General features: G+C 38.3%; 2 protein-coding genes across 9 annotated transcripts in view; both read right to left on the reverse strand.

Moving 5' to 3' along the window:
- The window catches only part of LOC131530907 (gastrula zinc finger protein XlCGF57.1-like), a 36,416-nt gene extending 33,426 nt beyond the window's left edge, over positions 1-2,990 (reverse strand). For 2 of the 4 annotated variants that reach the window (XR_009268544.1, XM_058761422.1), the window contains exon 1: positions 2,447-2,990. The gene's annotated coding sequence lies outside the window, so the exon portion shown is untranslated. The remainder of the gene's footprint in view (positions 1-2,446) is intronic. The other 2 variants (XM_058761420.1, XM_058761421.1) reach the window with 2 other exon arrangements.
- Positions 2,991-6,517: 3,527 nt separating this feature from the next.
- On the reverse strand, positions 6,518-26,110 carry LOC131530911 (gastrula zinc finger protein XlCGF57.1-like). Of its 5 annotated transcripts, none has more exons than XM_058761438.1 (4): positions 25,975-26,110; positions 22,363-22,489; positions 18,583-18,711; positions 6,518-8,114 (listed from the first exon to the last, which is right to left on the reverse strand). In XM_058761438.1, exons 3-4 carry the CDS (start codon positions 18,635-18,637, stop codon positions 6,685-6,687), a joined length of 1,485 nt encoding a protein of 494 aa, XP_058617421.1. In that variant the 5' UTR covers positions 18,638-18,711; positions 22,363-22,489; positions 25,975-26,110; the 3' UTR covers positions 6,518-6,684. The 5 variants fall into 5 exon arrangements, with proteins under 5 accessions (XP_058617421.1, XP_058617422.1, XP_058617425.1 ...); XM_058761439.1 differs by having other exon boundaries at positions 22,358-22,489; XM_058761442.1 differs by lacking the exons at positions 22,363-22,489; positions 25,975-26,110 and adding exons at positions 15,411-16,253; positions 17,761-17,859 and having other exon boundaries at positions 18,583-18,713.
- Positions 26,111-26,612: the final 502 nt, after the last annotated feature.

The following is a 26,612-nucleotide window of genomic DNA, read 5'->3' on the forward strand; positions in this document are numbered from 1 at the left end:
GGTGAACTTCACAAGGAACGGACTGAGGCTGGGCTCAAGGCATCAAGAGCCACCACACACAGACGTGTCGAGGAATTTGGCTACAGTTGTCGTATTCCTCTTGTTAAGCCACTCCTGAACCACAGACAACGTCAGAGGCATCTTACCTGGGCTAAGGAGAAGAAGAACTGGACTGTTGCCCAGTGGTCCAAAGTCCTCTTTTCAGATGAGAGCAAGTTTTGTATTTCATTTGGAAACCAAGGTCCTAGAGTATGGAGGAAGGGTGGAGAAGCTCATAGCCCAAGTTGCTTGAAGTCCAGTGTTAAGTTTCCACAGTCTATTATGATTTGGGGTGCAATGTCATCTGATGGTGTTGGCCCATTGTGTTTTTTGAAAACCAGAGTCACTGCACCTGTTTACCAAGAAATTTTGGAGCACTTCATGCTTCCTTCTGCTGACCAGCTTTTTAAAGATGCTGATTTCATTTTCCAGCAGGATTTGGCACCTGCCCACACTGCCAAAAGCACCAAAAGTTGGTTAAATGACCGTGGTGTTGGTGTGCTTGACTGGCCAGCAAACACACCAGACCTGAACCCCATAGAGAATCTATGAGGTATTGTCAAGAGGAAAATGAGAAACAAGAGACCAAAAAATGCAGATGAGCTGAAGGCCACTGTCAAAGAAACCTGGGCTTCCATACCACCTCAGCAGTGCCACAAACTGATCACCTCCATGCCACGCTGAATTGAGGCAGTAATTAAAGCAAAAGAAGCCCCTACCAAGTATTGAGTACATATACAGTAAATGAACATACTTTCCAGAAGACCAACAATTCACTAAAAATATATATATTTTTTTATTGGCCGTATGAAGTATTCTAATTTGTTGAGATAGTGAATTGGTGGGTTTTTGTTAAATGTGAGCCAAAATAATCACAATTAAAAGAGCCAAAGACTTAAACTACTTCAGTCTGTGTGCACTGAATTTATTTAATACACGAGTTTCACAATTTGAGTTGAATTACTGAAATAAATGAACTTTTCCACGACATTCTAATTTATTGAGAGGCACCTGTATAAGACAGCAGCGTTGCTTCATGATATTATCCTGGAAAGGAAACTTCACTGTCTTTGTCTCTGCGAGACATAGCATCACTCAAATGTCTGTTACAATCTAAGCTTGGCCTCGCACCTGGATATATATATACACTGATAGACCTCGACTCAGCGGTAAAGGTGGTGGTCTTGCAATTTTATATAAATCTGAATTGCCCGTTTCTATAATCTCCACACCTGTTACGTCTTCATTTGAAATGCTTTTTAGTGAAAATGAACAGCAACACTCCTATACTTGTCATACTAATTTATTGTCCTCCTAAGGTTAACTCTGGGTTTTTTATGAACTTGCTGAATTGTTGACATTGTTGAGCTCAAATAGTTCAGATGTGTTGCTAACAGACCTTTATCACAGTCCGCATGCCGTCACATCCGGCCCTGATTAATGTCAATAAACAGACACCAGTTTTGTGAAGAAAATTAAACTAATTTAGTTGGACTTCGCAATAAACGTCAATATTTAAAACTGTTTATTTCTACTATGTATGTCATCCTTCATTTTAATGTGTAACATTATTTGATTGACACGATTGTCAGCGGTCATGAGATTATATGAATAGCAGCACGCTGCACAAATTACTCCCAGAGTAATAATCAGAGTGATTCACATTTATTTTTAATATTTTGTTTATTCTTGCAGTATATATATATATATATATATATATATATATATATATATATATATATATATATATATATATATATATTTGAGATTAATCTCCGTTTTGTATATGATATGCTGTTTGTATTGCTTTCTTGCAGTTCTGTAATATATATATATATATACACACCCCCAAATAAACCTAAATTCTCACTTCAAGTTGAAATCGAAAGTTGGCCTATGTATAGACTGGTTCTTAGACACAATTAGGTGTATTGCTTAGCCTATTAATGTAGAATTTAATTCCAAAAAAAATATATTTTTTAAAGAATCTGCACCAGTCGTGTAGTAGTAACGTAGGAGACAGGTTTGTGCATTTAGCAAAACACAGACACCAATAAATCATAATAAAACTCATCTGTGATGCGGGAGCGACCAGGGTTCTGCTGGGTCTTAACGCCTTCAGCAAACGTTCGCAAAACAAACAATAGTTTGTCCAAAAATCAATTATTTTCAATTCAGGGTTTGTTATTCGCATGGTGGGTGATCATACGGCGTATGCCTGCGTATACGGGACAAAATTATGTCTTAAAAACGGGACGATTCCGTTTTATTCGGAATGGTTGGCAACCCTCCTGCTAGGCTAAGTGTTTCTTTTAGAATAGAACTGTACCAGACTTAAACACAGAATGGCCTGTAAATGTCGGTTTAACGAGCTGTATTTGTATAATTGTATAAACATACGAATTACCTCACCTCAGAAGACTCTTGCTGTGTGGTGTCGCTAGCGGTGACTTCTTCTTGTCTTTCTTCTTCTTCTTCGAGGTTTACGGCGGCTTGCATCCAAAAGAGTTGCATTACCGCCACCTTCTGGATTATTTTCCTGCAACATTACGCCGGTTAATTTCCTCATATTCTCCTCATCAGACCCGTTCTAATGAAGAAATTACAAATATTTATTCTGCCTTGTCCATTCACACCACTTTGTAGTATATCTTTTATACCTGTTCCCGACTCTTCTTAATTCTTCCATATTTGTCTTTTGTTATAGTCCAGGTGATGTGCAAAATTTGAAGTGATATGTTCACTTTTTCATAAAAGTATGAAACTTTGTACAGTTGTACAGGTTAGTGCCCTGAACATTTTCAGAAATGGAACCATCGCAAAAACACCTCGCGGTTGCCATGGTGACCATTTTACTTTCCCATAACCAAATTATATATTTTGTGTCATATCTCGTGAACCAAACATGATAACACAGAAAAGGTGATGTCTACCCCTGTTTTGATGGTCAAGGATTACAATGATACCATATACAACAACATAAACTGTTCAGGAGTTAATGGTGAAATCAGCAATATGAGAAGAAAATTACAGTATCTGAGCATCACAGTATCACAGCATTTACACAAGTCCATATTATGGCTATCAATTTTTTCTTTCTTTGATAATTAACTAATATTTTATTCAATAGTACAATAAAAGATTATTTTCAAGAATTCAGAGATATATATATATATATATATATATAAAAGTATGTTTCCAATACATTCTAGCTCTCTCTCAACAACGCTCTAACATCACACGCAAACGGCAATGCAATCTTGCTAAACTGTGTCCTATCTGCACATCTTCTGCTGCACCTCTGGCTTTTGTCCTCGTTCTCTGTGGATGGCAGTCCACTTGTAGTCTTTGGTGACTTTGAAATCCATCTGGAGAAGCCTTACACTGCAGACTTCCACTCCTAGGTTCATTCGATCTCAAAAGGCTTACCACCCACAAGCACTAACAAATCAGGCAACCAGCCTGACTTAATTTACACATGCAATTTTATCACAGACAACATTTGGTAAAACCTCTAGACATCTCTGCTCATTTCTTTATTACATTTAACCTACATATTACTACCTGTGTGCCACCAATTCCTCTACCAGTTACTTTTAGGCAAAACCTACTCTCCCTTTCACCCTCTTTCCTCTGTAGTGTCATCCCCTCACCCACCCATTTCTCATCTCTGGATGTAAATACAGCAACTGACACTTTATCATCCACTTTTACTTCTTGTGAAGACAATATCTGTCTAGACTGGCCAGTGCATACAACTCCTTTTAACCTAAAAAGTTGCCCCATGTCCCATCTTTACTGTATTTTTGCTGAGCAGTCTTTTGGGTAGCTCACCAATGTACTAGATTTCTCTAATACTAACATTTAAGTAGGCTTGACCAAAATTTTTGTGGGGAGAAGAATTTATTGATGATTGTAGTGTAGCAGTTCTTCAATAGCGATGTTAGCATATCTTCCTTCAAACAATCTTAACCCTTGTATGAATCCTAGCTTTTCCCAAAGTTCTGTCTGTGGGATACAATTTTATACCTGAGGACAAAAGGGCTAGAAACAATACTGTTAGGACCTTCCTGCTGGAGATCCTGCAATCTACAAGACGTTCCTGAGGAATGCTGTTCCTTTGTTATTATAATGGATGGACCATTTGGTTCACACCTTTATAGACACAGTTACATTATTTCTTTCACAAAATGACCAACTGAACTTTAACCAATCAGGTTTCAGCAGTGGCCATTCAACTGAGACTGCTTTGCTGTCGGTCACTGTAGCCCTGCAGATAGCAAAAGCTGATTCCAAATCATCACTAATCATCTGATGTGTAACATTATATTGGATCCGTGCAGTGGCCGTCTGTCTCAATGTTAATCTAACAATAAAAGAAAAGATCACTGCACTTGATTTAACTGCTTTTGTAGTTTTAACAATCACTTTATTTGTAATGAACACACTGAAGTGATTTTTACATTTGATTGTTTTTCTTACTTGAATGCTTTTGTTTAGATGAAAAATGAAAGAAAAAAAAAAAAAGTAATGCATTACACCCATTTCTTTCTTATATTTGTTCTACTGTTGTTGTTTTGCATCTGTTCTTATTTTTAATAGTAAACAAAATTTTTAAAAAATTGGCTATATTGTGGTTATTATTAATAATAAATGCAGAGCACTAATTCCTAGTATGGGTTACCACACTTGGCCACATCACGACACTTTAAAAAAAAATTTTTTTATAATTAATATTAAGAAAGGAAGTGGAGGAAATAACGCAACGTTGCTAGGTGATTTTGCTTTGGAACCTTCAAAAAACTGCAACTTGATTTTTCTCAGAACTGACTTTGCTGACTTTAAACGGGTGTAGAGCAGTCATTTGTCATCCGATTCCAACAATTCATAATTTTGAAGGTCTTTTGATGAAGAATGTGAAAATAACTCATTTTTTAAATTTGCTCATTGTGACTCATTTTGCCAGCACATTTCAAATATTTTAATCTGTATTTATTTGTATTTTTGGTCACACTTTATATTAGGTGGCCTTAACTACTATGTACTTACCTCAAAAAATAAGTACAATGTACTTATTGTGTCCGTGCTGTATTGCAAAACACTATTGCTGCTATTGAGGTAGAATACGGGTAGGTTAGGGACAGGTTTGTTGGTATGGATAGGTTTAAGGGTGGGTTAAGGTGTAAGTGATGGGTCAACAGTGTAACGTAATTACAGAAATTAATTACAGATGTAATTACATATAGGTATTTTAAAAAATATAAGTACAATGTAAAACATGCATGTACACAATAAGTGCATTGTACCAAATGATTAATTTAAATGTAAGTACATAGTAGTTAAGGCCACCTAATATAAAGTGGGACTGTATTTTTACATTGTACCGTTAGTGTTTAGTGTTATGTGTATGCACCAAGGGTCTGAAAGTAACACAATTTCAATTCTCTGTATGTGCTGTACATGTGACAGAATTGACAAAGCAGACTTTGACTTTGATACCGGTTCACATTTACAACATGCTTGCTGCGTAAATCAGCTGGGCTGATTAAAAATGCAAATTCAACAGCTGTACAAATGTGACCCTGGACCACAAAACCAGTCTTAAGTGTCAATTTTTCGAAATTGAGATTTATACATCATCTGAAAGCTGAATAAATAAGCTTTGTTAGGATAGGACAATATTTGGCCGAGATACAACTATTTCAAAATCTGGAATCTGAGGATGCAAAAAAATCAAAATATTGAGAAAATCACCTTTAAAGTTGTCCAAATGAAGTTCTTAGGAATGCATATTACTAAACAAAAAAGAAGTTTTTATACATTTACGGTAAGAAATTTACAAAATATCTTCATGGAACATGATCTTTAATTAATATCCTAATGATTTTTGGCATGAAAGAAACATTTTCAATTTTGACCCATACAATGTATTTTTGGCTATTGCTACAAATAGCAATAGGTCCAGGGTCACAAATAGCAGTGCAGCGCCCACAAACACTGCTTTATCAGGAATTACAGGCAAGATGAAATGAAAATGACATCGAAAATTTTCTGAAGGCAGGTTTCCTTCAGAGATAGGGATATAGAAACATCCATGCCGCATTTTGATTTTGAAATATGCAGTGCTCATGTTCATTCAACAAAGTCAAAGCCTTTTGGAAAATCTATTTGTGGCGGTCAGTTTTGCTATTGTGGGGCTGCCACAAATAAACCACTGTATGTGAAACACTGGGTTGTATCCCACAGTATAACAACCTGAGCCCAACTTCAGTCTACTCATCACCTTAACTTTAAACGCGTTTGTAGTTGGCGCCACTAGCCAGACTGTTAAACAAATACAGACCGGATGTTAACTTTGGGCCAGGTGTATGCATTCGATGAAACCATCTGATGACTTCTGAGGAGGACAGAAAACCTAAAAAGGATAATAATTCAGTTTACTCAAAGTTTATTAAAAAGACTTTTTCAGAAACGTATGTGATTTCCTTGTTTTATTTATTAGTTTGAGTATTACTCAACATTTTAACAAACTCCAAAAGCCGAATAATCAATAAATCTGCTGATTAATCTGAGAAATAATCAATAGCTCAATCATTCTAATAATCTGTGATTAATCAATTATCAAGATAATTCATTGATGCAGCCCTACCTAGCACCTATCACACCTGGAAGTACAGGATCAGTACTTGAATTACTTACTGTTATTTCAGACATGCAAACATGTAATTTATGAGAGATTAAAGAAGATAATTGAGTGAATCTCTTCCCACATGAATGGCAGTGATGCGGCTTCTCTTCACTGTGGGTTTTCTTGTGTTCATAAAGGGCTCCTCTTTTTGCAAAACTCCTCCCACACTGATCACATGTGTGCGGCTTCTCTCCAGTGTGGATTCTCATGTGTTCATTAAGGGTTGCCTTTTCTGCAAAACTCTTCCCACACTGATCACATGTGTGTGGCTTCTCTCCAGTGTGGATTTTCATGTGTTTGGTAAGGTTTCCTTTATGTTTGAAGTTCATTCCACACTGATCACATGTGTGCGGCCTCTCTCCAGTGTGGATGTTCATGTGGTCTTTAAGGTTTCCTTTTTCTAAGAAACCCTTCCCGCACTGATCACATGTGTGCGGCCTCTCTCCAGTGTGGATTTTCATGTGTTTGTTAAGGTTTGCTTTTTGTTTGAAGTTCTTTCCACAGTGATTGCATGTGTGTGGCTTCTCTCCAGTGTGGATTTTCATGTGTTTGTTAAGGTTTGCTTTTTGTTTGAAGTTCTTCCCACATTGATCGCATATGTGCAACTTCTCCCCATTATGGATATTCATGTGTCGATTAAGCATTTCTTTTAGTCTGAAGCTTGTCCCACATTGATCACATGTATACGGCTTCTCTCCAGTGTGGATCCTCTCATGTATTTGTAGATATGTTGACCGTTTGAATCTCTTGTCACAGCGTGAACACTTGTAAGGTGTTTCTGTAGTGTGAACTGTCTGGTGCACTTTCAGTTCAGCATCTGTAAAAAAAGTCTTCCCACACTCAGAGCAAGCATGATCCTTCACACTGCTGTGTCTTTTCTGGTGTATCTTTAATGCAAACATCTGACTAAAAGTCTTTCCACATAAACAACACACATAAGGCTTCTCCCTTGTATGAACTTTCAGGTGGTCCTTCAGTAAATCTGCCCTAGCGAATGTTCTACTGCTTTGGTCACAGTTATCTAGTCTTTCTCTTGAATAAGTAACATGGGTTTTCATGTGTTTGTTAAGGTTTCCTTTTTGTCTGAAAGTCTTCCCACGTTGATCACATGTGTACAACTCCCCAGTGTGGATATTCATGTGTTTTGTAAGGTTTTCTTTTATTGTGAAAGTGTTTTCACACTGAGCACATGTGTATAGCTTCCCTTCAAGATGACATTTTATGTTAATATCAAGATTTTGCTTGCATGAGAGACTCTTTCCACACTGAGGCCATATTTCATCTTTTCTTTTCAATGAGGAACTCCAGGATGTTTCTTCAGTTTTGACATGATGGCTCTCCCCCTCTTCAACCAGTTCTTGGATCTCCTTGTTCTCTTTTATCAGGTCTGAAATTAAAGTAAAAAATTTCATTAAAACAGTTTTCATTACATCTTAAAAATGTGAAAGGAAAAGGACATTTGAAACCTGAGAAAACAGTAGAAAAGTATAAACATTTTGATGCATTCATTTGAATTCAGTACATTTATTATCCAATTATTATTTTTAAAACACTACTATTACTAAATTAACTATTATAAAATGCTTGATTAACTACATTTTGCAAGTCAGAGTACATTTTAAATTATCAAATTAAAAAAATATGGATGCAAAAATTGTGGACCAGATATAAATAAATATTGAATTCAAAAATTAAACCATTCAGATAATGTATATTCTGACCTCCTGATGTTTGCAATCAGTATGAATGTTTCTCAAACCACCTTTGATTTGTTGAAAACAACAAGTAAAAGAAAACTATCCTGGTTACTAACCTTTTCATAACTTGTAGAACTATTGGTGGAAATACAATTTTTTGAAGTGCAGGAACTAGGAATGTTTTTAGTTCTAGGAACTCGTTTAGGGGAACTAAATTAGCTCCTACTTCAGAGTAGGGACTAACCCGGCACTATAAGGACAGAAGTGTTCAGTGATTGGCCAAAAGCATACAAACTCTGTAACCCAGCATTTTTAAAAAACCATGTAAAGATATTTACTCCACAAACATGAAAAACAGTGATAACAGCATTTAACAGGGGCCCATTTCAATAAGGAAAACACTCAGGGAACCATAATTGCATAAGTAACCTATAGAGATTCCCTTTCAGGAACTCATATTGCATCAAAAGGCTTTGGGAACGAGTATACCTACGTCGTCATGCTTGCAAATCCCTGCCTAGCGTGGAAGAGCACAGCTAAGGCGGGAGAACAAAGGAGCCAGGAGTGGCATGAATGTCAAGGTTGTAGAACCTCACAAAAGTAAGCAGCGTGGACCAGCCTGAAGCGTTACAGATGTCAAGCAAAGAAACACCTGAAAAGAAGGCCTTGGAGACCGCCATAGTTCGAGTAGAATGAGCCCTGACCCCAAGAGGAGAGGGGAGGTCAGAGGACTCGTAGGCTGAGGAAATGTCATCCACAATCCACCTGCTAAATATCTGTTTAGTAGCAGGAAGACCCTTCTTAGGAGGACCATAACAGACAAATAACTGGTCCAAATTCCTCCACAGGGCAGCTCTGTGGACGTATGCGTTCAGTGCTCAGACTGGACACATACAATTAAGCTTCTGCTGGTCAGGGTCCCGAAAGGGAGGAGGACAGAAGGCCTGCAGCATGACCGGTTGTGGAACAGAGGAGGGCACTTTAGGGACGTACCCAGGTCTCGAGTACAGGAAAGCTTTAGCCATGCCAGGCGCAAACTCGAGATATGGGGGACCACAGAAAGGGCCTGAAGGTCGCTAACTCTCTTCAGGGAAGAGATGGTCAGAAGGAAAATAGTAAGAAATCTGTCAGATAACTTCTCCGAAGCCTCAAAAGGAGGATTGCAGAGTGCCTCCAAAACCCCGGCCAGATCCTATGGTGGGAATCTAGAGCCAGAGCAGCATCCACACACTTGGTGAAAGTGCAGGGTGAGAGTGCAAGGCCTAAAGGAAGCATCCGATATTAACTTCCTGTGTTGTGGAAGTATGGGAACATGGAAGTTTGCATCCTTCAAATTTATTGTGACAAACCACCTGATCTGAGACACAACTTGCTTGAGTGACAGCTTTCTGAACTTAGTATGACAGCACGGTTTAGCTGACGAAGATCTAAAATGGGGCGCAACCCCCATCCTTCTTGGGAACAATGAAGTACCGGCTGTAGAACCCGGACTCTCTGTCGAGGGGAGGTACACGTTCTATGGCCTCCTTCCTCAGGAGAGTGTTTACTTCCTGTTCCATCATCTCGAGACTGACCTCTGGTGTACTTTGAGCAGCCAACTCGGTGGCCTGAAGCAGATGGCTGGCAGGGAATGACCGGGCTGGCTGCACTGATAACCTCCTCAGAGGCTACGAGCCTCCCAGAGCCACTATGTTTCCAGGTGGACACTGAGAGCTATGCTCGCTGGAGACCACTGTGCCCTGAAGCACCGGGGGTGGCAGGATAACAGATCAATCTCCTGAGGACACTTAGGAGAGATGGGCGCCATATGATGATGTGTACACCGCTCTTATCCAGAGGGGCCCACCCTCAGAAGTTCTGGGCCACAGGCGTCAGGACCTCTTGGCCGAAGCCTTCTTAGCCAGAAGGATGGTCCACAGATCAGTCTTTGGCTTCAAAGACTTCGACCTGAAGCGTTGCTCCAACTCCGGATGGTTTTGTGGGGGAGCACGAGAGCTGATTCTCCATTTTTTAAACTCTTTGTATGAGGAGCGTGTACATGGCTGGGGTCACTCCCACCCAGCAGCCCGGAAGCATTAAAACAGCGAGGAAGGAATGGCTCTGATGGAATGGCGCCCGATGGCTCTGGCGGTCTCTTGGCTGTCCAACACAGCTCTTTGATGTCTCACACCTCACCCTCATCAAGCTTCTTCAGCAGGTCGGCTTGGTAAGCCTGCAACACTGCCATAGTGTGCAGTCAAGCACCAGCCTGACCTGCTGCCATGTACAATTTGCTCACCAAAGCTAAAGAGGTTCAAGGCGGCTTGGAGGGCAATGACGGGGCCTTGAGGGACGATGCAGTACCGGGAGACAGATAGCCCGCAAGCGTCTTTTCTACCCAGGGCATCGCCCCATAACTGTGCTCCTTCAGCCCCACAACGTTAGAGTAGTTGACGGATGGGCTGAAGAGACGGGATGAAAACTGTTTCCCCCACAGTCTAGACACCTTGGTGTGGAGATTGGGGAAACACGGAAGGCCCCAGCATGGAGGTAACGGCTTAGAGCGCAAAAAAGCATTCGTCCAGATTGCTCTTAGGACGCTCGCTCCGCTTCTCGGTTGGCCAATCAACATTCAATTTGGCGACCGCACGAGTTACTACCTCCATTAACTCCTCGTACTGGACAGTCTGGGGAGGTGAATCTGCAGTCTCATCCGGTTTACAATCCCTGAGAGAGTGTACTAAATTGGGTAGGTGAGGGAGAAGAAAGGGACAGGCCTGTCTCCATCTTCTCCACCAGATCCATTTGCGAACCCAATGACTGAGGGCTGACTGAGCGTGCTCTGCTCCCAGACAAGCAACACACAAGCTATGTGTATCCCCCCCCCGTAACCGCAGGCAGGGAGGAACACAGCCTGAAACGCTGCTTGTCGGACTTAGAACTTGCCTTCATAGTATTGAGAAAACAAGAAAGGTTATGCACTGGTGCAACACAACACATAGACTGACACACACAGAGCGCTTACTGAATGACAGAGGCTGCCACTGTATCCACCGCATGTGCTTTTAAAGCTTCCTGGTCGCTACGTCACCACGCCCCCGTGACGTCTCACCACTCTATTGGACTGATTTCACAAGTGATTCAGAGCGTGGTCACGCAGGGGCGTTCCCGAAGCGTTTTCTATGCAGCGTCAGTTCCTGAAGGGCACTCTGAGTTTAATGAAGAAAACATACTCCCGACCAGGTTAAGTTCACAGAGTAAGTTACCAGTCTTTCAGAAACGGGCTTGACTTTCCCTGCTTTCTCGGGTTTGACAAAATTAAAAACTCAGAGTTTCTCTCATTTTAGGGTTAACATACTTAATCTCCTTTCTGAAAAATGTCCCAGTTGTCTGCAGCATTGTTCTTTTCTCAGCCATGATGATATATAACACTGCAAGTTGTCATAGGAGATTTCGTCTCTTAAGGGGCTTTCGCACCATGTAATTCTAGGAAGTTTGTTTTAGAAACTAGCCAGCAGGATGGTTCCTAAAGAACCAATTTCTCCCTCTGGCTGTGTTCCTGGTTGCAATCAGAATTGCATGCAATTAGGAACTCTGAAGTGGCAGACAGCTACGTCTTTATGCGTGGCATTTACAAACATCAACAATCGGTGAATGGAGGACGCCGTAATCCGAGCTGTTTTTGTTGCATGTCGTGGGTTTTGTGATAACATATGTAATGTAAATACACTGTGTGCAGAATTATTAGGCAAGTTGATATTCTGGTCATATTTTTTTTCCAAGAACATTTTACCAATTCCAAACCACATCAATCTTAATAACTACTATTGATTTTGTATTTAATAATTTATAAGTGATATATAATTGTCCATGAAGTCCGATAGTCAGAAACTTCTGATTTCAGGTGTGCAGAATTATTAGGCAGGTTTTCCTTTACAGATAAAATGAGCCAAAAAAGAGATTGAACTCAAGAATAAAAATTAAAAAATTAATAAATGCCCATGAGAAGGATGCAACACTAATGCAATAATAGAATTAGCAAAGTTGAGGCATGACCATTGGGCAGCGAAATGCTCATTGGGTCAGCAAGGTCAGAAAAAACAGGTGGAGAGGAAAAGACACATGTTAACTGCAAAAGAATTAAGAATTAAGGTGAAGAATTAGGTGAGAAACCATCAGGAACCATTTAGTCTCCAGCACCATAATTTTCCAGAACTGCAACCTTCCTGAAGTCTCCAGAATTACAAGGTGTCAGGTTCTCAGAGACTTTGCTTGGGTAAAAAATTCTTTAAAATGGCCCTCACTTAATAAGAATAACATGCTGAAGTGTTGTGAAATACATGAAGACTGATTTTGTATAGGATTTATGGACAGATAAGTTGTGACTCTTGAAGGACCAGCATCACATCCTCTTGTACCACTGTTTGAAGAATTTATCTTCCAGAATCTGGCAGTAAGTTTTGGGAGATTGATGTGGTTTGGAATTGGTAAAATGTTCTTGGAAAAAAAATATGACCAGAATATCAACTTGCCTAATAATTCTGCACACAGTGTAAATTAGAAAACAACTGCACACTCACTTAGGCACATTTATTAACCAACGTTTCGGCTAGTAGCCTTTTTCAAGGTATAGCTTCATAAACATGGAGACCAGTATAAATAATGAAGATAATTATACACAGCTGAAAATAATAAAATCCAAATCATTCAATAATTGACAATTACACTCCAACATGAAAAATAATCTATACAGACAAAATATAAATAAAGATTACTATCCGAAATAAATGTACAGAAAACAACTCAGATCAAAATCAACATTTAAGCCAAGTGGAGTCAACGTTTTCAAATTATGAATCCAAAAGGCCTCCCTTTTAAGTAGTATTTGGTCCAAATCACCACCTCTCCTCGGTAAAGATATTTTCTCAATTCCTATATAATGTAATGTAGTAATAGGATGATTAAAGTCAATAAAATGTACTGCCAATGGGTAATTCATATTTTTACATCTTATAGTACTACGATGTTCGGCAATGTGCGTTTTAAGTTCTCTACTTGATTTTCCAACATATGATTTACCGCAGGGGCAGGTTATAAGGTAAATGACCGCTTTGGTTTTACAACTTATAGTTCCTTTAATAGGAATCGATTTACCGGTATGTGGGTGTTTGAACGATGTACAACGATACGTGTAGTTACATTGATTACAAGAGCCACAACAATAGTTACCTTCTGGAATAGGTGTTAATGTACTTTGAGTTATTTTAGGTGGAGACGACAAATCTGATTTTACTAAATAATCTCGTAAATTTCGTCCACATTTAAACACTGTAAGAGGGGGATTATGAAGAGATTCAAGTCTCACATCCGATCGCAAAATATGCCAATGTTGATGAATTATCTTTCTTATTTGCTCTGAACGCTTAACAGAAAAATTTGTCTTCTTTTTTTAATAATAAATCTGAACGGGACTTATTTTCAGTTTTTTGTTCCGCTACTTGAATTTGATTAGTCTTATAGCCTCTATAGTAAAAGATTTTTTATATCAGTGAGATTCTTGTTAAAATCATTCTGTCTACTACAAATTCTTTTTAGTCGAACCATTTGACTGTAAGGAAGACTGTTCTTTAAAAGGTAACGGATGGTAAGAGTCCGCTCTCAAAAGCATATTACGAGCTGTAGGTTTCCTATAAAGATCCATATATAAGCAGTTATGGTCCCGAATTACCCATAGGTCCAGAAAACTGATTCTATTAGGATCGTAGTCCATAGTAAATGTTAAGAAATCAGAACAGTCATTTAGATATTGATAAAAGGAATTCAATTGTACAACGTCACCCTTAAAGAGGCAAAAACAATCATCCAAATATCGTTTCCAAATTAATATATTCGAGGAAAAAAGATGATTGGAATAAACATATTTTTCTTCAAAGAAGGCCATATATAAATTTGCAAAGGAAGGTGCAAATGCACTACCCATAGCCACACCCTGTCTCTGAATAAAGAAGTCATTCTGAAAAATGAAATAGTTATGAGACAGAACAATCTCAGACAATGTTTCAATACATTCATTAGAGGGGACCGAATCAACACGTTCTGATAAAAAGTAAATCATAGATTCGATGCCTTCTTTATGAGGTATACATGTATATAATGACTGGACATCAAAAGAAACCAATAATATATCTTCAGGTATTGGGTTAATTGAGTCAATGAAAGACAACATATGAGTGGTATCCTTTAAAAAGGAAGGCATTTTTTCACAATAAGGTCTTATAAAAAAAAATGCACAAAGGTAGATATTGAAGATGTTAAAGAACCAATACCAGCCACTATTGGAAGGCCAGGAGGTAATTCAAGACATTTGTGAATTTTCGGTAAGGTATAGAAAGTAGATATAACAGGATTCTTAATTTTCAAGAAATCAAGTTCTCTTTTGGTAATTACACCAGTTTGAAACATAGAATCAAGAACAGAATGAATTGCATGTTTGAACATCCGAGTAGGATCCCCTGAAAGTTTTTCATAAAAATCTAAATCTGAAAGTTGCCTTTTACATTCCCGCACATAATCAATATTATTCTGAATGACAATTGCTCCCCCTTTATCTGCTGGTTTAATCACAATTGATGTATCAATCTGTAAATCATATAGTGCGTCTCTTTCCTCTCTGGATAGATTATCGAATCTCATCCGTGTTTTTTTGTCATTCAATAAAGATTCAACATCGTGTTCAACGAGTCTACAATAAGTTTCGATAGATGTATTTCGATTCAGGGGTGGGTTAAAAGTACTTTTTGTTTTGAAAGGAGTTACCCTATTGTCAACTTGAGTAGAGGATGGATATTCTTGCTGATATAATTGCGAACCAAAAAACTCCCCAAGTCTGATATTTCTAAAGAATTTAAACAGGTTCACCTTAACATCAAAAGCATTTTCCTCAAAAACAGGAACAAATGAAAGTCCCTTATTAAGAACTGAAATGTGAGAGGTGTTAAGTGTCTTACTAGAAAGGTTGAAAACAGTCACTTCCTGGTCATCATTCTTGATAGAGTCCATGGTTCTCGATTTATTGGTCTTTTTTCCACGTCTAGTCCGTGATAATCGCTTTCTTTTTGTCGTTTTTGACGGTTGCGTCTGCGTCGACTGACAGATAAAAAACTTGAGCTGGAGGTAGTAGATGAAGAGAGAGATGTTTGATCAGATGACAAATCACGTTGTTGACGCCGTTCACAGAAATGCCAGCGAGTGGATCCATGATCCGGGGTCTTCCAAAAGTAAACTCTTCCTTCCTGTTTCTCCTTTTTATCCCGAGTGAACTTCTTGATTTTTAATTCTTTCAATTGTTGAGTGAGTTTTTGTTGTTGATCTTGACACGCATTCAAAATGTCGGTTAGTTTATCACCTGAAAGCAAGGTTCGTAATTTCTCCACTTTTTCTTCATATTCATTGTCCAAATCTTTCAAATCTTTTTTAAGTTGGTCCACCAGTAAAGTCATCAGGTCCATTGAACATTTGTTTAGAATCGCACACCATCGTTCACAGAATTCCTCCGATCGACTACCCAGCATTGGTTCCTTTTGCCACCTCAGACCTCGAGGAATAATACCTTGTCTGATATAATCATTGAGGGTAACAACATGCAGATGGGTCCTCGTCTTTCTTTTCATGAGGTTGAATACTTCCATATGGGATTCAGAGTCCATTTGGTATGGTACATCAAAGAGCGATTCTTCTGAAATAATGTCTTGTCGCTGTCTTTGACTATACTCAAAAAGTTCATTTCAGTTCGGTGCTGGTTCCAAACCTGATGTATTTATTGACATCTTGCTTAAGTAGGGTGCTGTATGCTGAAAGAGATCAATCCGTAATAGAGCAAGCAAAGCGAAGCAAACGCACACCTTATGAGGTGCAAGTTGAAGGAAAAAATATAAATAAATTAGAAAACAACTGCACACTCACTTAAGCACATTTATTAACATATGTAATGTAACCGCAAAATTTTTACGCAATTGAAAGAGCAAAAAGTTGGGATAAGAGACTAAATTTCCTATGCCAACTTGCAGTGTTACAAATCATCAAGGTTGAGAAAAGAACACAACATTGCAGACAACAGGTAAATGCTGTTCTCGCTGTTTTCCATGTTCGTGGAGTAACTATGCTCGCATAGCTTTTTAAAAATGTTCTTGTGGTGCAAATAAGCCAAGATGTGAACTTCCGCCAATAGTTCTAGGACCTATGAAAAGGTTCCTCTGGTGCGAAAGCCCCTTTAACCCCACTTTTTGCTCCTTCATTTGTGCAAATTATGTTTACATTACCATATCACATCTTCTCTTCATATCACAAAACCCACAATACATTACAAACACAGCTCCGATCATAGTGTCCTCCATCCGACGGTTTTGATGTTTGTACCGTGCGCTTAAAGATGCCGCTATTGGCCCCTGCTGTCTAATTCCTAGAATTATGCGGTGTGAATTTTGGCAGGCTATTTGTCTGTGCAGGTTCACAGATGTAAACAAACCAGGCTTCAGTATTTGGAGAAAACAAGAGTTTTAATAATCACAACAATAAAAACATGGAATGAAAAATAATAATCATCACAACAATAAAAACAAAATGATATAAAAATTGATTTAAAAAGAACAGTTAAGAATAGAAAATGATTATACATAGTGCAATCAATTCAGACGTAGCACAGTGCTCCTTTAACAAATGCACAGCTAAACAGATGAGTTTTGAGTCTGGATTTAAATGTGGCTAATGTTTTAGCACATCTGATCTCTTCTGGAAGCTGGTTCCAACTGCAGGTGGCATAATAGCTAAAAGCGGACTCCCCTTGTTTTGTGTGAACCCTTGGTATTTCTAACTGACTCGATCCTAATGATCTGAGTGGTCTGTTAGGTTTATATTCAGTGAGCATATCTGCAATGTATTTAGGTCCTAGGCCATTTAGAGATTTATAAACGAGTAAAAGTACTTTAAAATCAATCCTAAATGTAACTGGAAGCCAGTGTAAGGACCTGAGGACTGGTGTAATATGCTCAAATTTTCTGGTTCTAGTCAGAATCCATCATTCTGGATGAGCTGCAGCTGTCTAATGGTCTTCTTTGGAAGGCCGGTGAGGAGACCATTACAATAATCCACCCTGCTTGTGATAAAGGCATGAACAAGTTTCTCCAAGTCTTGACTGGAAACAAAACATCTAATTCATGCAATGTTTTTGAGATGATAGTATGCTGATTTAGTTACTGCTTTGACATGACTACTAAAACTAAGGTCTGTCTCCAGAATCACCTCAAGATTTTTGACTTGATTTTTAGTTGTTTGACCCCTAGAGTCAAGGTATGCATTCACCTTGAGAACTTCATCTTTGTTTCCAAATGCAATGACTTCAGTTTTCTCCTTGTTTAACTGAAGAAAGTTCTGGCACATCCACATTAACAGCATCTAATTCTGGGGGAAAAAGCTTAGTATAATAAAATCACCAAAAGTCTTCATGTTAAGAATGAATAGTACACAAACACATTTCCAAAACTGTAAAATGCTATTAAAAATAAAGCATTTATGAATTTTTTTTATGACAAACATTTTACTGTCTTAAGTGCACTCATTTATTTATCCTATAAATTAAAATAATAAGGGGGGAGGGGGGGATCCACTTAGTGGTTAGTTGTTGTTCTCTACTCATTGCATTCTGATTATACATATTTTTGCCACTTTTATGTATATAGAGTATATTTATTTAAGTTCTGATAACTTATACTGTTTTGTGCAGTATTGTGTTTTTCAAATGTTCTGTTGAAGGATTTGTGTTGAGGGGGGGGGGGCTCAGAGGGGGTTTCGCCCAGAGAGTAATTAAATGTAGAACCGCCACTGTTATAGGTTTATTAATATAAACATGCAGTGAGTCAACTAATCACTTCAAAATGAACGACTATTAGTTGATCAGAAAAATCTTTCACCACAATCCATCACATTCATCCACACTGAATAGCTGAGATCAACTCAATGTAATCATCAAAACAATGAACCACTGAAACATGTAACTTCATGTCTTTTCTGTACTGCAGATTTAACCGTTACTTCACAGCTTTTATGATTTTTCTAACTTGAAACAATCTGATGAACTGCTTGGAGTTTTATAACCTTATTGAAGAATCAAGAATATACACCAACCTATTTGTTGTTCAGTATCTTCCTGTTTTATTCTGCTGGGTTCTGGATCAGTCATGTTTTCGACTTTTTCATAAACTGTTGTGGGAAGAGCTGAACTGTAGGTGAATTGCTGTGGTTGGAGGAGCAGATCTGCCAAAATCAAAAATAAATCAGTTATCAAATTGATGCTTTCATTAATTCACACATATAAATCATGGTGTTGTGTTTATCCCTGTATCAATATCTAAAATTATTTAATTTGTTTTAAAATTAATTTACACATTCTAAGTATTAGGCTATATCCTCTCTCATTTCTGGCGAGAGAGAACGCTGCCGCAGTTGGCTGCCGCTTCTCTACTGTGTGTTTGGTAGTTTACTAATTTTATTAATTTTAGCAACCTTAAAAATTATTTTGCACCGTTGATTTATATTAAGTTATTGTTACTTAATACACCATCTTTGAAAGATAGTGTGTTGGCTGCTTTTTCATTTCTTTTCTGGCATCCTCACGGTTTCTGGTGTCCCTATTGTTTTGGCTGAATGATATCTGTGACTTGGGATGTGTCAAGGACTCTATTGGATTGGTACTCATTCTCTGAACTTCTTTCATAGGATCTTCATCTGCCTCCCTGTGAGCGTACACAAAATGCTCTGCGAGCACTTCACTGTTTGGACGGCCAAGATATTCACATTGGGGATCTCAATAGGGTTTATATGCTTGCCGGCTGGTATAAATGTGCTCTGCTCCTATTCTCGGGGCTCAGGACATTTACATTCCCATGGTATCTGCACGTCTAATCTATCTTACCCACAAACATCTTCAGGGAATAAGCGCAATAAGAATGTCACATCTAAAATCAGACTCTGTACAGGTGCATCTCAATAAATTAGAATGTTGTGGAAAAGTTCATTTATTTTAGTAATTCAACTCAAATTGTGAAACTCGTGTATTAAATAAATTCAGTGCACACAGACTGAAGTAGTTTAAGTCTTTGGTTCTTTTAATTGTGATGATTTTGGCTCACATTTAACAAAAACCCACCAATTCACTATCTCAACAAATTAGAATATGGCGACATGCCAATCAGCTAATCAACTCAAAACACCTGCAAAAGTTTCCTGAGCCTTCAAAATGGTCTGTCAGTTTGGTTCACTAGGCTACACAATCATGGGAAAGACTGCTGTTCTGACAGTTGTCCAGAAGACAATCATCATCAGACAACCCTTCACAAGGAGGGTAAGCCACAAACATTCATTGCCAAAGAAGCTGGCTGTTCACAGAGTGCTGTATCCAAGCATGTTAACAGAAAGTTGAGTGGAAGGAAAAAGTGTGGAAGAAAAAGATGCACAACCAACCCGAGAGAACCACAGCCTTATGAGGATTGTCAAGCAAAATCGATTCAAGAATTTGGGTGAACTTCACAAGGAATGGACTGAGGCTGGTCTCAAGGCATCAAGAGCCACCACACACAGACGTGTCAAGGAATTTGGCTACAGTTGTCGTATTCCTCTTGTTAAGCCACTCCTGAACCACAGACAACGTCAGAGGCATCTTACCTGGGCTAAGGAGAAGAAGAACTGGACTGTTGCCCAGTGGTCCAAAGTCCTCTTTTCAGATGAGAGCAAGTTTTGCATTTCATTTGAAAACCAAGGTCCTAGAGTCTGGAGGAAGGGTGGAGAAGCTCATAGCCCAAGTTGCTTGAAGTCCAGTGTTAAGTTTCCACAGTCTGTGATGATTTGGGGTGCAATGTCATCTGCTGGTGTCGGTCCATTGTGTTTTTTGAAAACCAAAGTCACTGCACCCGTTCACCAAGAAATTTTGGAGCACTTTATGCTTCCTTCTGCTGACCAGCTTTTTAAAGATGCTGATTTCATTTTCCAGCAGGATTTGGCACCTGCCCACACTGTCAAAAGCACCAAAAGTTGGTTAAATGACCATGGTGTTGGTGTGCTTGACTGGCCAGCAAACTCACCAGACCTGAACCCCAGAGAGAATCTATGAGGTATTGTCAAGAGGAAAATGAGAAACAAGAGACCAAAAAATGCAGATTACCTGAAGGCCACTGTCAAAGAAACCTTGGCTTCCATACCACCTCAGCAGTGCCACAAACTGATCACCTCCATGCCACGCCGAATTGAGGCAGTAATTAAAGCAAAAGAAGCCCCTACCAAGTATTGAGTACATATACAGTAAATGAACATACTTTCCAGAAGACCAACAATTCACTAAAAATATTTTTTTTTTTTATTGGCCGTATGAAGTATTCTAATTTGTTGAGATAGTGAATTGGTGGGTTTTTGTTAAATGTGAGCCAAAATAATCACAATTAAAAGAGCCAAAGACTTAAACTACTTCAGTCTGTGTGCACTGAATTTATTTAATACACGAGTTTCACAATTTGAGTTGAATTACTGAAATAAATGAACTTTTCCACGACATTCTAATTTATTGAGAGGCACCTGTATAAGACAGCAGCGTTGCTTCATGATATTATCCTGGAAAGGAAACTTCACTGTCTTTGTCTCTGCGAGACATAGCATCACTCAAATGTCTGTTACAATCTAAGCTTGGCCTCGGCACCTGGATATATATATACACTGATAGACCTCGACTCAGCGGTAAAGGTGGTGGTCTTGCAATTTTATATAAATCTGAATTGCCCGTTTCTATAATCTCCACACCTGTTACGTCTTCATTTGAAATGCTTTTTAGTGAAAATGAACAGCAACACTCCTATACTTGTCATACTAATTTATTGTCCTCCTAAGGTTAACTCTGTTTTTTTATGAACTTGCTGAATTGTTGACATTGTTGAGCTCAAATAGTTCAGATGTGTTGCTAACAGACCTTTATCACAGTCCGCATGCCGTCACATCCGGCCCTGATTAATGTCAATAAACAGACACCAGTTTTGTGAAGAAAATTAAACTAATTTAGTTGGACTTCGCAATAAACGTCAATATTTAAAACTGTTTATTTCTACTATGTATGTCATCCTTCATTTTAATGTGTAACATTATTTGATTGACACGATTGTCAGCGGTCATGAGATTATATGAATAGCAGCACGCTGCACAAATTACTCCCAGAGTAATAATCAGAGTGATTCACATTTATTTTTAATATTTTGTTTATTCTTGCAGTATATATATTTGAGATTAACCTCCCGTTTTTGTATATGATATGTTGTTTGTATTGCTTTCTTGCAGTTCTGTAATATAATATATATATATATATACCCCAAATAAACCTAAATTCTCATTTCAAGTTGAAATAGAAAGTTGGCCTATGTATAGACTGGTTCTTATTGCTTAGCCTATTAATGTAGAATTTAATTCCAAAAAATATATATTTTTTAAAGAATCTGCACCAGTCGTGTAGTAGTAACGTAGGAGACAGGTTTGTGCATTTAGCAAAACACAGACACCAATAAATCATAATAAAACTCATCTGTGATGCGGGAGCGACCAGGGTTCTGCTGGGTCTTAACGCCTTCAGCAAACGTTCGCAAAACAAACAATAGTTTGTCCAAAAATCAATTATTTTCAATTCAGGGTTTGTTATTCGCATGGTGGGTGATCATACGGCGTATGCCTGCGTATACGGGACAAAATTATGTCTTAAAAACGGGACGATTCCGTTTTATTCGGAATGGTTGGCAACCCTCCTGCTAGGCTAAGTGTTTCTTTTAGAATAGACGCACAAATAGAACTGTACCAGACTTAAACACAGAATGGCCTGTAAATGTCGGTTTAACGAGCTGTATTTGTATAATTGTATAAACATACGAATTACCTCACCTCAGAAGACTCTTGCTGTGTGGTGTCGCTAGCGGTGACTTCTTCTTGTCTTTCTTCTTCTTCTTCGAGGTTCACGGCGGCTTGCATCCAAAAGAGTTGCATTACCGCCACCTTCTGGATTATTTTCCTGCAACATTACGCCGGTTAATTTCCTCATATTCTCCTCATCAGACCCGTTCTAATGAAGAAATTACAAATATTTATTCTGCCTTGTCCATTCACACCACTTTGTAGTATATCTTTTATACCTGTTCCCGACTCTTCTTAATTCTTCCATATTTGTCTTTTGTTATAGTCCAGGTGATGTGCACAATTTGAAGTGATATGTTCACTTTTTCATAAAAGTATGAAACTTTGTACAGTTGTACAGGTTAGTGCCCTGAACATTTTCAGAAATGGAGCCATCGCAAAAACACCTCGCGGTTGCCATGGTGACCATTTTACTTTCCCATAACCAAATTATATATTTTGTGTCATATCTCGTGAACCAAACATGATAACACAGAAAAGGTGATGTCTACCCCTGTTTTGATGGTCAAGGATTACAATGATACCATATACAACAACATAAACTGTTCAGGAGTTAATGGTGAAATCAGCAATATGAGAAGAAAATTACAGTATCTGAGCATCACAGTATCACAGCATTTACACAAGTCCATATTATGGCTATCAATTTTTTCTTTCTTTGATAATTAACTAATATTTTATTCAATAGTACAATAAAAGATTATTTTCAAGAATTCATATATATATATATATAAATAAATCTCATATAAGGTTATTTTCCCTTACTTCTCAGGCAGAGTCAGGTAGGCCGTACTATGTTTCCAATACATTCTAGCTCTCTCTCAACAACGCTCTAACATCACACACAAACGGCAACGCAGTCTTGCTAAACTGTGTCCTATCTGCACCTCTTCTGCTGCACCTCTGTCATTTTCTGTGGGTCTCTGGAATTGTCAGTCAACTTTCAACAAACGTCATTCTGGCCATTACTTCTTAGTATCTTGGACTTGACTGACTTGACTGGACCCACATCATGCGGTCAAAGAATCTCCCACACAAATGAAACAGACAATTGTTAGGCTTCAAAAACAAAACAAATCCATTAGAGAGATAGCAGGAACATTAGGAGTGGCCAAATCCACAGTACATTCTGAGAAAAGAAAGAATGCACTAGTGAGCTCAGCAACATAAAAAGGCCTGGACGTCCACAGAGGACAACAGTGGTGGATGATCCGAGAATCCTCTCCATGGTGAAGAAAAACCCTATCACAACATCCAGCCAAGTTTAGAACACTCTCCAGGAAGAAGGCGTATCAATGTCAAAGTCTACAATCAAGAGAAGACTTCACGAGAGTAAATACAGAGGGTTCACCACAAGGTGCAAAAAAGGCCAGATTAGACTTTACCAAAAAACATCTAAAAATGCCAGACCACTTCTGGAAAAGTATTTTTTGGATTGCTGAAATTAAAGGGATAGTTCACCCAAAAAAGAAAATTGTGTCATTAATTACTCACCCTCATGTCGTTCCAAACCCGTAAGACCTTCATTCATCTTCGGAACACAAATTAAGATATTTTTGATGCATTCCGAGAGCTCCCTGCCCTCCCATAGACAGCAAGGATCCTTACACGATCAAGGCTCAGAAACATAGCAAGGAGATCGTTAAAATAATCTGTGACATCAGTGGTTAAAACGTAATTTTACAAAGCTACGAGAACACATTGTGCGCACAAAGAAAACAAAAATAACATTTTTCAACAATTTACAATTTAACGCCATTTTAGAGAGTATCACATACGTAAACAACATATGCAACGTATGTGCATGGATACGTTGTTTACGTTCAGATCAATGTGGAAACAACGTAAACAGCATTACAGGGTTAGAGAGCTCTGGGAATGTATCAAAAATATCTTAATTTGGGTTCTGAAGATGAACGAAGGTTTTACAGGTTTGGAATGACATGAAGGTGAGTAATTTATGACAGAATTTAAATTTTTGGGTGAACTATGCCTTTTAAGATCAACCTGTAAAAAAAAATGACAGGAGGAAAAAAGTATGGAGAAGGCTCGGAACAGCTCATGATCCAAAGCATACATCATCATCTGTAAAACATGGTGGAGCAGTGTGGCATGAGCATGCATGGCTTCCAGTGCCACTGGGTTACTGGTGTTTATTGATGATGTAACAGAAGACAGAAGCAACCGGAAGAATTCTGAAGTATATAGGGATATACTCTCTGCCCAGATTCAGTCAAATGGAGCAAAGTTGTATGCTTCATAGTACAAATAGACGATGACCCAAAACATACAGCAAAAGCAACCCAGGAGTTTTTGAAGGTAAAAAAGTGGATTATTCTGCAATGGCCAAGTCAATCTCCTGATCTCAACCCGATCAAGCATGCATTTCACTTGCTCAAGACAAAACTAAAGGCAGAAAGACCCACAAACAAACAAACAACCAACAACAGCTGCAGTAAAGGAGAAAGCATATAAATATATTTTTTCCTCCCATCTCATATTTATTGCCTTTACGAGTTCCATAGTACACGTAATTTCCTTTCCAAACACAGTATTCGGAATCAGGCAATCCCTAATGGGAAGTGTTAAATATGTTTGATTTATTAGGAAGTTAATAGGAAACTCTGATTCTTGAGTCAGGACTACCAATACTATAGACTGGTGTGTTTTGTATCAAAATACTGGTGCGTTTGATGTTTGGTGTGCACAAAATTTTTATGAAAATCGTGAATCATGATTAAAAAACAATTGTGAATTGATTTTTAATTAAATCGTGACCTCAAGAATCTTTAAGAATCGAATTGTGAGGTACCGAAAAATTCCCACCCCTATTGCATTGTCTTACTTTTGTGATGTTATTTATTTTAAAACAACGGTTTTCAAAACAACAATTGAAGATAATACGGGCCCATATTATTATTAAAATTTTTTACAGTATGTTTTTTCTTTTTGGATGGGTGTGTTTTGATGGCATTAGTGACTTGGGCACTGTTAATGCCTTTTCATATTGATCCACGCTGAATAGCTGAGCTCAACTCAATGCAATCATCAAAACAATGAATCACTGAAACTTGTAACTTCATGTTTTTTTCTGTACTGCAGCTTTAAAGTCCACGTGAACGGACTGGTGCCAACTCAGGAAGTTGCTGCCGACTTTATTTCAGTGTAGTGACGTATTTGCAGCAGAAACGGAATATTGAGTAGAGGGCAGGGTTTTATTTTAGCGCTCCTCCTCTCTGTCTCTCACTCATAGCAAACTGACGGTTGGAGGGGTGTGTTTAAGGATATTCTGCCCAAGCCGTCAAACTGACGTCATCAAAAAAGGAATGCCATTCCAGCACCGAAGTAAATGTTCAGTTTTTGAATAAAGATTACCAAGATAAAATATTTTTTTCAGCGGATTAATTGTTAACATCAAGACTAGCAATGTGCGATAGTAAAGTAAATAAAGTCCATTTTGATTTCATGCCGACTTTTATCTGTTATTTCACAGTTTTTATGACTTTCTAACTGGAACCACTAAATCTGATGAACTGCTTGAAGTTTTATAACCTTATTGAAGAATTAAGAATGTACACCAACCTATTTGTTGTGCAGTATCTTCCTGTTTTATTCTGCATGGTTCTGGATCAGTCATGTTTTCAACGTTTTCATAAACTGTTGTGGGAGGAGTTGAACTGGAGAATTCCTGAGTGGTTGGAGGAGAATTCCTGTGTGGTTGGAAGGGCAAATCTGCCAAAATCAAAAATAAATCAGTTATCAAAATTAATGCTTTCATTGATTCACACACTTAAAGGGGTCCTATTATGGACCCCTTTAAGTCCATAATCAACAGTCTTTAATAAACAAACTAAGGGTAACACAGGGCTGGCTGGAGACACATGTAACACAACTTGACATACAAGACCCGACAAGGAAACATGGGGCAGACAGCACTTTAAATACATGACTAAATGAGGGAAACTGACGAGACACCTGGAATCAATTAACATATTAGGAGCAGGAACAGGTAGAAAACCAAATATGGGCATGTCACACACCAGGGAAAACTAGGTCAATGGGAGCACATTGGGAGGAAAACAAACACAAAACAGTCCATAATCCTCCTGACAATACCACCAGTGTTGGGTGTAACACGTTACTGTAATTAAACAGTTCTAAAATCAATATTGAATTTAAAATCTAAATTTACAGTCTAAAGATAAAATTGAATGCAGCGT

The sequence above is a fragment of the Onychostoma macrolepis genome, chromosome 22 (assembly GCF_012432095.1).
Source record: "Onychostoma macrolepis isolate SWU-2019 chromosome 22, ASM1243209v1, whole genome shotgun sequence".
NCBI lineage: Eukaryota > Metazoa > Chordata > Actinopteri > Cypriniformes > Cyprinidae > Onychostoma > Onychostoma macrolepis.

Coding starts and splice junctions, on each gene's coding strand:
- LOC131530911 (XM_058761438.1), bottom strand. CDS start 18,637: ATGACTGATCCAGAACCCAGCAGAATAAAACAGGAAGATACTGAACAA. Junction 8,115..18,582: donor AGATACTGAACAACAAATAG/GTTGGTGTATAT, acceptor CTTTAATTTCAG/ACCTGATAAAAGAGAACAAG.